This window comes from Theropithecus gelada, chromosome 1 (assembly GCF_003255815.1).
Source record: "Theropithecus gelada isolate Dixy chromosome 1, Tgel_1.0, whole genome shotgun sequence".
Taxonomy (NCBI): Eukaryota; Metazoa; Chordata; class Mammalia; order Primates; family Cercopithecidae; genus Theropithecus; species Theropithecus gelada.
The window spans coordinates 169,029,799-169,043,779 of record NC_037668.1 but is presented as its reverse complement, the minus strand read 5'-3'; the positions used below and the strand labels follow the sequence as shown (position 1 = coordinate 169,043,779).

At 37.1% G+C, this 13,981-nt stretch overlaps 1 protein-coding gene across 2 annotated transcripts in view; it reads left to right on the top strand.

The window, feature by feature from the left end:
- CFH (complement factor H) overlaps window positions 1-13,981 on the top strand; it is a 363,204-nt gene that overhangs the window by 188,558 nt on the left and 160,665 nt on the right. The window contains exons 18-21 of one of the 2 annotated variants that reach the window (XM_025363804.1): window positions 2,596-2,769; window positions 3,858-4,034; window positions 5,426-5,602; window positions 7,870-8,052. The exons of the other annotated variant lie outside the window; for it this stretch is intronic. Of the exons in view, the coding sequence (XP_025219589.1) occupies window positions 2,596-2,769; window positions 3,858-4,034; window positions 5,426-5,602; window positions 7,870-8,052 (711 nt within the window). The remainder of the gene's footprint in view (window positions 1-2,595; window positions 2,770-3,857; window positions 4,035-5,425; window positions 5,603-7,869; window positions 8,053-13,981) is intronic. 2 annotated transcript variants of the gene reach the window in all.

Sequence of the window (13,981 nt, the reverse complement as noted above, 5' to 3'; positions counted from 1 at the left end):
CTGAGCAAAGAAGGAAAAGCCCCTTATAAAACCATTTGATCTCATGAGAACTCACTCACCGTCACAAGAAGAGAAGCATGGGGATAACTGCCCCCATTATTCAATGACCGCCCACTGTGTCCCTCTCATGAAACATGGGGATTATGGGAACTACAATTCAACAAGAGACTTAATTGAGGACACAGACAAACCATATCATTCTACCATGGCCCATCCCAATTCTCATATCCTCACATTTCAAAACATAATCATGCCTTCCCAACAGTCCCCAAAATCTTAACTTATTCCAGCATTAACTCAAAAGTTCATGTCCAAAGTCTCATCTCAGACAAGGCAAATCCTCTCTGCTTATGAGTCTGTAAAATCAAAAGCAAGTTGGTCATTTCCTAGATACAATGGGGATACAGGCATTGGGTAAATGCTCCCATTCCAAAAGGGAGGAAGTGACCCAAACAAAGTGGCTACATGCCTGATGGAAGTCCAAAATTTAATAGGGCAGTCATTAAAACTTAAAGTTCCAAAGTTATCTCCTTTGATTCCATGTCTCACATTCAGGTCATGCTAATTGATGCAAGGGGTGGGCTCCCACAGCCTTGGGCAGAATCTGTCCCTGTGGCTTTGTCCCCTTTCTGGCTACTTTCTTGGGCTAGCATTGAGTGCCTGTGGCGTTTCCAAGAGCATGGTGCAAGCTATCAATAGATCTACCATGCTGGGGTTTTAAGTACTGTGGCCCTGTTCTCACAGATCCACAAGGCAGTGCCCCAGTGGAGACTCTGTGTGAGGACTCTGACCCCACATTTCCCTCACTCAACGTCCTAGCAGAGGTTCTCCATGTGGGCTCCACCCTGCAGCAAACTTCAGCCTGGACATCCAGGCATTTCCATATATCTTCTGCAACCTAGGTGGAGGTTCCCAAACCTCAATTCTTAACTTCTATTCACCCACAGGCCCAAGACCACGTGTAACTCCCAGCAAGGCTTGGTGTTTTCACACTCTGAGGCAACAGACCAAGCTGTATATTGGCCCCTTTAAGCCACAAATGGAGCTGAAGCAACTGGGATACAGGATATCATGTCCTGAGACTGCATAGAGCAGTGGGAGCCTGGGCCTATTCTATGAAAGCATTTATTCCTACTGGGCTTCTGGGCCTGTGATGGGAGAGGTATTATGAAGACCTCTGACATGCCCTGGAGACATTTTCACCATTGTTTTGGTGATTAACTTTTAGCTCATTATTTTTGCAAATTTCTGCAACGGGCTTGAATTTCTCCCCAGAAAATGAGGTTTTCTTTTCTATTGCATTATCAGTCTGCAAATTTTCCAAACTTTTATTCTTTGATTCCTCTTGAGCTCTTTGACACTTAGAAATTTATTGTGCCAGATACCCTAAATCATCTCTCTCAAGTTCAAAGTTCTGCAGATCTGTAGGGCAGGACCACTATGCCACCAGTCTCTTTCCATAGCAGAAGTGACCTTTACTCTAGTTTCCAACAAGTTGCTCATCTTCATCTGAGACCACCTCATCATGGACTTCATTGTCCATATCACTAAGCATTTTGGTCAAAACCATTCAACAAGTCTGTAGGAACTGCCAAACTTTCCCATATCTTCTTGTCTTCTGAGCCCTCCAAATCCCTAGGAAGTTCCAAACTTTTTCACTTTTTCCTGTCTTCTTCTGACCCATACAAATTGTTCTAACCGATGCCTTTTACCCAGTCCCAAAGAAGCTTCCACATTTCTGGTTATCTTTACAGCAGCACCCGACTCTCTGTGGTACCAATTTACTGTATTAGTTTGTTCTCATACTGCTATAAAGAACTGCCCAAGACTGCATAATTTATAAAGGAAAGAGGTTTAATTGACTCACAGTTCCATAAGGCTGGAGAGGCCTCGGAAAAGTTACAACTATGATGGAAGGGTGAGCAAACATGTCCTTCTTCATATCATGGCAGGAAGGAAAAATGCAAAGCAAAGTGCAGAGAAAAGCAAAGACAGAAAAGCCCCTTATAAAACCATCAGATTTCATGAGAACTCACTCATAATCATGAGAACACCAGCAGAGGGATTAATCGCCCCAGTGATTCACTTTACTCCCATCAGGTCCCTCCCACAGCACATGAGGATTATAGTAACTGCAATTCAAGATGAAATTTGGGTGTGGACATAGCCAAACCTGTTCTGCAAGTTGTCATGTTTGCTTTGTCATTATGTTTTAAAACTTCTTTTACATTCTTCCTACAATGCTCCTTCTGATTTCCTACAATATATTATGTTTCATCTGGAATTGTTAACCATAAATGTGTATCTTATTATCACTAGTAAGTTTACAGAGGCATTCCCTACTGACGCATTGATGATCCTTTTCTTAAATGTATTGCTATTTTTAGTTTCAAGTGCTTCCTCAGTTGGTGACAGTCGGATAGATAGACAGACACCAGAAGGCTGGTTTTAGGAAATATTTGTGTACTTCTCTACAACATCATGGTAGCTCCGGTGTTGTTTCTTATCAAATGTAACGACTCAATATAAAAACAGGCACATAAAATTAAATTTCTGAGTTAGTGAAACCTGAATTCATTCTTTTTTTTTTTTTAGGCCTTCCTTGTAAATCTCCACCAGAGATTTCTCATGGTGTTGTAGCTCACACCTCAGACAGTTATCAGTATGGAGAAGAAGTTACGTACAAATGTTCTGAAGGTTTTGGAATTGATGGACCTGCAATTGCAAAATGCTTAGGAGAAAAATGGTCTCGCCCTCCATCATGCATAAGTATGGTCTATTGAGTTTTATTATATGTATAATAAATATTCTTCATTCAAAGTGTAAGTCGTACCAATAAGAAGAAAACAGTGACTCTAGAATTTCATAAGGTTTTCTTGAGTATTCTGGATGGTTGTGGAAAATTATAACTCTAGTAATTAAAACATTTGACTTTATAAGCCAAATTGGTTCATTTTTACATCATCATGTGTGAACTTTAAGCATCCTCTGATGTATAGTCTCAGACTTCTCATCTCTGTTCTTAGGGCACAACTGCCTCTACTCATCAATCTCATCATTATTCAATCTTCTGTCAGTTTATCAACAATCTCCCTATAAGTATATTTTCTAAAATATTTACAAAATTGTTATAAATATTTCACATTTGACAGGAGCAAAACATTTGGAAATAATACATGCAATACACACATAATTGGTGTATTATTCTGTTCTCACACTGCTGTAAAGAACTTCCTGAGACTGGGTAATTTATAAGAGAAAAAATTTTAATTGGTCACAGTTTTGCATGGCTGAGGAGGTGTCATGAAACTTACAATTACCACTGAAGGGGAAGCAGGCACCTTCTTCACAAGGTGGCAGGAGAGAGAGGAGTGAGCGAAGGAGGAACTTCCAAACACTTATTAAACCATCAGATCCTGTGAGAACTCACTCACTGTTATGAGAACAGCATGTGGGAAACTGCCACCATGATCCAATCCCCTCCCACCAGGTCTCTTCCTCAGCACCTGGGGATTATAATTCAAGATGAGATTTGGGTGGGGACACAAAGCCTAACCATATCAGTTGGCAAGTATGGACAAAAAATAATGTGAACAAAAAAATGAGTAATCTCAAGTGCTATGGCTACCAATATCTCTTGAGGCTTCTAATATCATTCCTATTTTGTATTTTTAATAGATTTAGAGGAATTTAATATAATTAAGAGAAAATGGCCAATATATTTTCTCAAGTTATAAGGAAAATGTTGTACAGTATTCATTGATTCTATATATCGCTATTTTAGAATACATTACATGCATTGTACGTAAACTGTTTTTAAAGATTTGCTGAACAAATACATATTTTTCCTATTTCAGAAACAGATTGTCTCAGTTTACCTAGCTTTGAAAATGCCAAACCTATGGGAGAGAAGAAGGATTCATATAAGTTGGGTGAGCAGGTGACTTACACTTGTGCAACATATTACAAAATGGATGGACCCAGTACTGTAACATGCATTAATAGCAGATGGACAGGAAGGCCAACATGCAGAGGTACTTTGATGAATTTTTAAAATTTATTTATATAATGCATGGGCCCGGCCCAGTGGCTCATGCCTGTAATCCCAACACTTTGGGAGGCCAAGGTGGGCAGATCACTTCAGGTCAGGAGTTCGAGACTGGCCTGGCCAACGTAGTGAAAACCCGTCTCTACTAAAAATACAAAAAAATTGCGGGGCATGGTGGCATGCATCTGAAGTCCCAGCTACTCGGCAGGCTGAGGCAGGAGAATCACTTGAAGCAGGGAGATGAAGATTGAAGTGGGCCAAGATTGTGCCACTACACTCCACCCAGGGTGTCAGAGTGAGATTAAATATCCAATAAATAAATAAATATATAAGTACAATTTATTTATATAGACTGTCTTAGGCAATAAAATAAAGAATTGTCTCTAACATCATTAAAATGGACATAAATTAAGTTTTTAGGGCAGAACAAAGTGGGCATATGCCTAAAAATAAAAAGATGGAACTGAGTATTTGATGATTAATCTTAGCTCAGTAATTCTCAAAGTGTGGGTGCTAAACTGGTAGCATCATCATCTTCTTGGAGATTGTTTGAAGTGAAAGTAAAATTCCATAAACTCATTCTAGACATATGGAATCAAAAGTCTCGAAATAGAACCCTGAAACTGTTTTACCAACCCCTCGAGGAAATTCTATGCACACTTCTGTGTGAGAAGCATTGCCATAACCTATTATTACTACACATGGACGTGAAACTCTCTGATGAATTTTGCATTGTTCAGCGTAGCATCCTTAATCATTGGCAATTAAATTATCTGAAGTTATTTTTATTATTATAGACTTATTTTCTTTTATTTTTCCACATCTCCAATTTAGATCCTTTGATTAATCATCCTTCCTCTCTTTTAACTTGGGTCATTTTCAAAATGTGTTTTTAATTCTTTGCTTATTTGCTAAGAAAATGTCTATTTGTGTTTATTTTTAAGAGGCTAAAATGTATAAGCAAGATGATTGCAAAGCACAATCCGATATCCCATAATCTATTTATGCTGACTTTTGCATTTTATAAATTAATGTTAAATAAATAGAAATGGTAATGTTTTTTCTACTCAAACTCAAAGAGAGATACCCAGGAAAACATTCATTTACACAGGCTTTCAGAAGGAAAAAAAAATGGTCTATCAGTGTTCCAGAGAAGGATGAAGAAGAAATTTAAAACATCAAAGCTTGTACCTTACAAAAAATAGTTTTATGTCTTTTCCTCAATATTACATTTAAATTTATTAAAATCAACAAAATATTTGATAAGAGATTTTCTCTTTAGTTTAAATTCATGTTGAAATATATTTGTAATTGTATTGGTTGATTTGCTACTCAAAATGAACACGAGGGGGAACCACTTTTTTTTTTTCTATTCAGACACTTCCTGTGCGAATCCGCCCACAGTACAAAACGCTCGTATAGTGTCGAGACAGATGAGTCAATATGCATCTGGTGAGAGAGTACGTTATGAATGTAGGAGCCCTTATGAAATGTTTGGGGATGAAGAAGTGATGTGTGTAAATGGAAGCTGGACAGAACCACCTCAATGCAAAGGTAGATTATTATATTTCCTTTAATATTTTGGGGGAGTATAGCAAGGTTAAAATATGTTGATTTCAGTAAAATGAAGTATTTTTTATGAATAGATTTTTCAAATGCAAATAAAATGATCGATGGTGCTTATAATTCAATTCTTCTTGTGAACAGAACACAAGTAATACTGTATATTTTCGGGAAAGATTCGGTCAAATTAAAAGAGTCTGAACCCGAAAAATAAAGTATGTTAAACATTACAACACTGAGTTCGTTCTCAGGAATACGTGTTATAAAGATACACTATGTGCATTTGACAACAATAAGTGATGTGCATTCTAAGATATGGAATAGGCAGTTGGAGAGAGATCATAGATTATGATATAAATGTGGGCATCTTCAGTATATGGATTTTATTTCAAGGCGTGTGACTGACTATATTTATAAAAAGAAGTCTGAGCACATATTCCTGGGTCATTCTAATATGTAGACATGAAGCAAGGAAAACCAACAAAGGAGATTGTATCTTACCCACTTTTATTTTTTTAAATTAATATTTTTCTCTTTTTTTCCACTATTTTACTTAGACTCTACTTATATTTTATATTAAAGTGAGTTTTTGTAGACAGCATGTAGCTGGATATTGTTTACATATCCATTCATCCTTTCATGGCGTGTTAATTGATGCCCTTGGACCATTTACACTTAAAATAATTATTGACATATAAGACTTAAGCCTCTGGCATTTATTTGTTTCTGTCTGTTTCCTCTCAGTTTCGGTCCTATTTCCCTATTCCTATGTTCTGTATGAGGAAAATTACTAAGGAGATTAATTTTGATTCATATGTATTGTGTATTGTTTTCTATTGTATCTCTTTGTATAGCTTTTCTCCTCTTTTTAAAAAGTTGTTGCTCTAGCTAATACTATATACATGTAATAATATATTACTGTCTACTGGTACTGACATTAAAATCTTCAATTGGGATATAAAAACCGTATTTTCATGTAGATCCATTTATACTCTCCACATTTTATGTATAAATGCCATTGATATTTTCTGTACATACATTGAGCACCATATTAAACTCATTTGCTTCAAACATCAAACATAATGGAAAAAACTTATGAAGAAAAAGATATCCTGTTATATTGACTCTTCTTTTTATTCATTATATTATTCTATTTTTTCAGTATCCTAAAGTCTCAAGCTCTTTCTTTTATCATTATATTTTAATTTGAAGAATTCCTTTAGTTAATCTTTAGGCATAGGTCTACTGGAGACAAATTCTCCTGGTTTCCTTGTCTCTAAGAATGTCTATATTTAGACATTGTTTATATCCTTCACTTGTAAAGGATAGTGTCACTGGATATAAAATTTGGAGTTGACAGTCCTTTAAACTCTTGAAAACTGTGCCACATGGTTATAGATGAAAAGCTCACCATCACTGGAATTGTTGATCCCCTCGAGGAAAGGTGTAGATTTGCCTAGTTGCTTTCAAGATATTTTTTTCTTTTTTTAAGTAGTTTTTTTTTTTTTTTAAATATATCCTGGTATAAATTCCAATGTGTTTATCCTCATTGGCGTTCACTCAACTTCTTAAATACAAGTTTATATACCTTATGGCCAAAATAGGAAGTTTTCAGGCATCACTTTATTTATGCATTTTTTCCAGCCCAATATTCTTTCTCTTCTTTTTCTGCATCTGCATTATTTGTTGTTGTATTTTTCTGAATGTCTCAGCTCAGTTTTTTGTTTTCAATCTATTTTCAGAACAGGAAATCTATATTGCCCTTTGTTCAGTTCACGGATTTATTTGTCTGTCAGATGCAAATGTATTATTAAGTATATTCATTATTCATTTTTTTAAAGAATTTTATCATGCTTTTTCATTTATAATTCCTAAGGGAATTTTAAAAACCATTATCAATTTAAAAACCTCTGTCTTTTAGTGTTACTCCAAAAAATGTTGAATACAAAATAAGAAACTTCCTCTGTCATAGTTTTCTGTTTAGCACATATTCATTCAGAAAGACATTTCTTAATCCTGGTCTACTGTAAGCAGCAATATTTGGTAATATTGTATGTGTTCTTTCTGTAAGGAGAAAAGAACTTAAATATATTACTTTCAGTTTAAAGGGTTAAAATTTCTTCCAGGATTCATTTCTTTCACCAGAAATCATAAAACTGTTGATATTATATAAAGTGCTGTGTTTGTATTTGCCTTACTTGAACTCATAGTTTGATTTTCTCTCATAATAAATCAAATGATGAAATGATGTTTTCTAGACTCTACAGGAAAATGTGGGACCCCTCCACCTATTGACAATGGAGACACTACTTCATTCCCATTGTCAGTATATGCTCCAGATTCATCAGTTGAGTACCAATGCCAGAAGTTGTATCAACTTGAGGGTAACAAGCGAATAACATGTAGAAACGGACAATGGTCAGATCCACCAAAATGCTTACGTAAGTACTTTAATATCCACATGGACCCAGGAAAAATCAATGTGATGAGTCTGAAATTTCACTCTTTGTAACAAAATAATCACAGATTATTGAACAATCATTCTGTTGAATGCTTGCCTACCAAATATTTATGTTAGAAAGTAAAGTTTAGAAATTTTTCTCTTTAAGGCTGGGCGCAGTGGCTCACGTCTGTAATCCCAGAAGTTTGGGAGGCCGAGGTGGGCAGATCAGGAGGTCAGGAGATCGAGACCCTCCTGGCTAACATGGTGAAACTCCGTCTCTACTAAAAATACAAAATAATAATAATAATAACTGGGTATGGTGATGGACAACTGTAGTCTCAGCTAGTCAGTAGTCTGAGGCAGGAAAATGGTATGAACACAGGAGGCAGAGCTTTCAGTGAACCAAGATCGTGCCACTGTCCTCCAGGCTGTGAGAAAGAATGAGACTCCATCTCATTAAAAACAAAAATAAAGAGAAGTTTAGACAAAAAAGAGTAAAAAGAAATGAACAAAACCTCCAAGAAATAAGGGACTATGTGAAAAGACCGAATCTACCTCTGATTGGTGTACCTGAAAGTGACGGGGAGAATGGAACCAAGTTGGAAAACACTGTGTATGGTATTATGCAGGAGAACTTCCCCAACCTAGCAGGGCAGGCCAACATTCAAATTCAGGAAATACAGAGAATGTCACTAAGATAATCCTTGAGAAAAGCAACTCCAACACATATAATTGTCAGATTCACCAAAGTTGAAATGAAGGAAAACATGTTAATGGCAGCGAGAGAGAAAGGTCGGGTTACCCACAAAGGGAAGCCCATCAGCCTAACAGCAGATCTATCAGCAGAAACTCTACAAACCAGAAGTGAGTGGGGGCCAACATTCAACATTCTTAAAGGAAAGAATTTTCAACTCAGGATTCCATATCCAGCCCAACTAAGTTTCATAAGTGAAGGAGAAATAAAATCCTTTACAGAGAAGCAAACGTTTAGAGATGTTTTCACCACCAGGCCTGCCCTACAAGAGCTCCTGAAGGAAGCACCAAACATGGAAAGGAACAATCGGTACCGGCCATTGAAAAAACATGCTAAAATGTAAAGACCATCGATGCTAGGAAAAAACTGCATCAACTAACGAGCAAAATAACCAGCTAATACCACAATGACAGGATCAAGTTCACACATAACAATATGAACCTTATGTAAATGGGCTAAATGCTCCAATTAATGGCACAGACTGGCAAATTGGATAAAGAGTCAAGACACATCAGTTTGAACAGTTTGCTGTATTCAGAAGACCCATCTCACATGCAGAGATACACATAGGCTCAAAATAAAGGGAGGGAGGAAGATCTACCAAGCAAATAGAAGAAACAGGCAGGGGTTGCAATCCTAGTCTCTGATAAAGCAGACTTTAAACCATCAAAGATCAAAAGAGACAAAGAAAGCCATTACATAATTGTAAAGGAATCAATTAAATAAGAAGAGCTAACTATCCTAAATATATATGCACCCAATACATGAGCACCCAGATTCATAAAGCAAGTCCTTAGAGACTTACAAAGAGACTTAGACTCACACACAATAATAATGGGAGACTTTAACATCCCACTGTCAACATTAGACAGATCAATGAGGAAGAAAGTTAACAAGGATATCCAGGAATTGAACTGAGCTCTGCAACAAGCGGACCTAATAGACATCTACAGAACTCTCCACCCCAAATCAACACAATATACATTTTTCTCAGCACCACATCACACTTATTCCAAAACTGACCACATAGTTGGAAGTAAAGCACTCGTCACCAAATGCAAATGACCAGAATTTATAACAAACTGTCTCTCAGAACACAGTGCAATCAAACTAGAACTCAGGATTAAGAAACTCAATCAAAACTGCTCAACTACATGGAAACTGAACAATCTGCTGCTGAATGACTACAGGGTACGTAACGAAATGAAGCAGAAATAAAAATGTTCTTTGAAACCAATGAGAACAAAGATACAACATACCAGAATCTCTGGGATACATTTAAAGCAGTGTGTAGAGGGAAATTTAAAGCCCTAAATGCCCACAGAGGAAAGCAGGAAAGATATAAAATCGACACCATAACATTACAATTAAAAGAACTAGAGAAGCAAGAGCAAACACATTCAAAAGCTAGCAGAAGGCAAGAAATAATTAAGATCACAGCAGAACTGAAGGAGATAGAGACACAAATAACCCTTCAAAAACTCAATGAATCCAGGAGCTGGTTTTTTGGAAAGATCAACAAAACTGATAGACCGCTATCAAGACTAATAAAGAAGAAAAGAGTGAAGAATAAATAGATGCAATAAAAAATGATAAAGGTGATATCACCACCGACCCCACAGAAATACAAACTATCATCTGAGAATACTCTAAACACCTCTATGCAAATAATATAGAAAACCTAGTAGAAATGGATAAATTCCTGGACACATACACCCTTCCAAGACTAAACCAGGAAGTAGTTGAATCCCTGAATGGATCAATAATAGGCTCTAAAATTGAGGCAATAATTAATAGCCTACCAACCAAAAAAAGTCCAGGACCAGAGGGATTCACAGCCGAATTCCACCAGAAGTACAAGGAGGAACTGGTACCATTCCTTCTGAAACTATTCTAATCAATAGAAAAACAGGGAGTCCTCGCCAATTCATTTCATGAGGCTAACATCATCCTGATACCAAAGCCTGGCAGAAACACAACAAAAAAAGAGAATTTTAGACCAATATCCCGGATGAACATCAATGCAGAAATCCTCAGTTAAATACTGGCAAACCGAATCCAACAGCTCATCAAAAAGCTTATTCACCATGATCAAGTGGGCTTCACCTTTGGGATGCAAGGTTGGTTCAACATACTCAAATCAATGAATGCAATCCAGCATATAAATGGAACCAAAGAAAAAACCACATGATTATCTCAATAGATGCAGAAAATGCCTTTGACAAAATTCAACAGCCCATCATGCTAAAAACTCTCAATAAATTTGGTGTTGACGGAACGTATCTCAAAATAATAAGAGATACTTATGACAAACCCACAGCCAGTATCATATGGAATAGGCAAAAACTGGAAGCATTCCCTTTGAAAATGGGCACGAGACAGGGATGCCCTCTCTCACCACTCCTATTCAATATAGTGTTGGAAGTTCCAGCCAGGGCAATCAGGCAGGAGAAAGTTATAAGGGTATTTGATTAGGAAAAGAGGAAGTCAAATTGTCCCTGTTGGCAGATGACATGATTGTATATTTTGAAAACCCCATCGTCTCAGCCCAAAATCTCCTTAAGCTGATAAGCAACTTCAGCAAAGTCTCAGGATGCAAAACGAAGGGGCAAAAATCACAAGCATTCTTATACATCAATAACAGACAAACAGAGAGCCAAATCATGAGTGAACTCCCATTCACAGTTGCTTCAAATAGAATGAAATACCTAGGAGTCCAACTTACAAGAGATGTGAAGGACCTCTTCAAGGAGTGCTACAAACCACTGCTCAATGGAATAAAAGAGGACACAAACAAATGGAAGAAGATCCCATGCTTGTGGTTAGGAAAAATCAACATCGTGAAATGGCCATACTGCCCAAGGTAATTTATAGATTCAATACCATCCCCATTAAGATACCAATGACTGGCCGGGTGCGGTGGCTCACACCTGTAATCCCAGCACTTTGGGAGGCCAAGGCATGTGGATCTCCTGAGGTCGGGAGTTCAAGACCAGCCTGACCAACATGGAGAAACCCATCTCTACTAAAAATACAAAAATTAGCCAGGCATGGTGGCGCATGCCTGCAATCCCAGCTACTCAAGAGGCTGAGGCAGGAGAATCACTTGAACCCAGAAGGCGGGGGTTGCAGTGAACTGAGATCGTGCCATTGCACTCCAGCCTGGGCAAAAAGAGTGAAACTCTGTCTCAAAAAAAAAAAAAAAAAAAAAAAAAGAAAAAAAAAAAAAAAAAACCAATGACTTTCTTCTCACAGAATTGGAAATAATTACTTTAAAGTTCATATGGAACCAAAAAAGAGCCTGCATTGCCAAGAAAATCCTAAGCCAAAAGAACAAAGCTGGAGGCATCACGCTACCTGACTTCAAACTATAATGCAAGGCTACAGTAACCAAAACGTCATGGTACTGATACCAAAACAGAGATATAGACCAATGGAACAGAACACAGGTCTCAGAATTAATACCACACATCTACAATCATCTGATCTTTGACAAACCTGACAAAAGCAATAAATGGTGAAAGGATTCCCTATTTAATTAATGGTGCTGGGAAAACTGGCTAGCCATATGTAGAAAGATGAAACTGGATCCCTTCCTTACACTTTATATGAAAATTAATTCAAGATGGATTCGAGACTTAAGTGTTAGACCAAAGCTATGAAAACCATAGAAGAAAACCTAGGCAACACCAATCAGCACATAGGCAAGGGGAGGGACTTCATGTGTAAAACACCAAAAGCAATGGCAACAAAACCCAAAATTGACAAATGAGATCTAATTAAACTGAAGAGCTTCTGCACAGCAAAGGAAACTACCATCAGAGTGAACAGGCAACCTACAGAATGGGAGAAAATTTTTGCAATCTACTCATCTGGCAAAGGGCTAATATGCAGAACCTACAAAGAACTCAAACAAATTTACAAGAGAAAAACAAACAATCCCATCAAAAAGTGAGCAAAGAATATGAACAGACACTTCTCAAAAGGAAACATTTATGCAGCCTACAGACATATGAAAAATTGCTCATCATCACTCGCCGTCAGAGAAATGAAAATCAAATCCACAATGAGATACCATCTCACACCAGTTAGAATGGTGATTTATTAAAAGTCAGGAAACAACAGGTGCTGGAGAGGATGTAGAGAAATAGGAACACTTTCACACTGTTGGTGGGACTGTAAACTAGCTCAACCACTGTCGAAGATAGTGTGACAATTACTCAAGGATCTAGAACTAGAAATACCATTTGACCCAGCCATCCCATTACTGGGTATATACCCAAAGGATTATAAATCATGCTGCTATAAAGACATATGCACATGTATGTTTATTGCGGCACTATTCACAGTAGCAAAGACTTGGAACCAACACAAATGTCCATCAATGATAGACTGGGTTAAGAAAATGTGGCACATATACACCATGAAATACTATGCAGCCATAAAAAGGATGAATTCATGTCCTTTGTAGGGACATGGATGCAGCTGGAAACCGTCATTCTCAGCAAACTATCACAAGAACGGAAAAGCAAACATCACATGTTCTCACTCATAGGTGGGAATTGAAGAATGAGAATGCTTGGACCCAAGATGAATAACATCATACATTGGGGCCTGTTGTGGGGTGGGGCAAGTGGGGAGAGATTGCATTAGGAGATATACCTAACGTAAATGAAAAGTTACTGGGTTCAACACACCAACATGGCACATGTATACTTATGTAACAAACCTGCCCGTTGTGCACATGTACACTAGAAATTAAAGTATAGTAAAAATAAATAAGTAAATAAAAGTAATTTTTCTCATTATATTTTATTTTAAAGCATTTAGTTGACATATAAAAATATATTTTCATGTTTGACTTATGCTGTTTTGCTATATTTATACTACAATGATAACCACAGTCAAATTAATTAGCACATTCTTCATCACCTATGCTTGCCATTGGGTGTAGATGGGTGTGTGCATATGTGTGTGGGTGTTTGTGGGGAGGACATTTAAAATCTGCTTTCTTACCAATTTTCAAATAAACAATACAATATTATTAGCTATAAATATCACTAGATCTCTGTGTTTGATTCCAAGTTCTTATTCATATTATAGCAGAAAGTTTGTACTCTTTGACCAATATCTTAATCAAACAAAAGCAGCAATGATAAGTTCTAAAATGCAG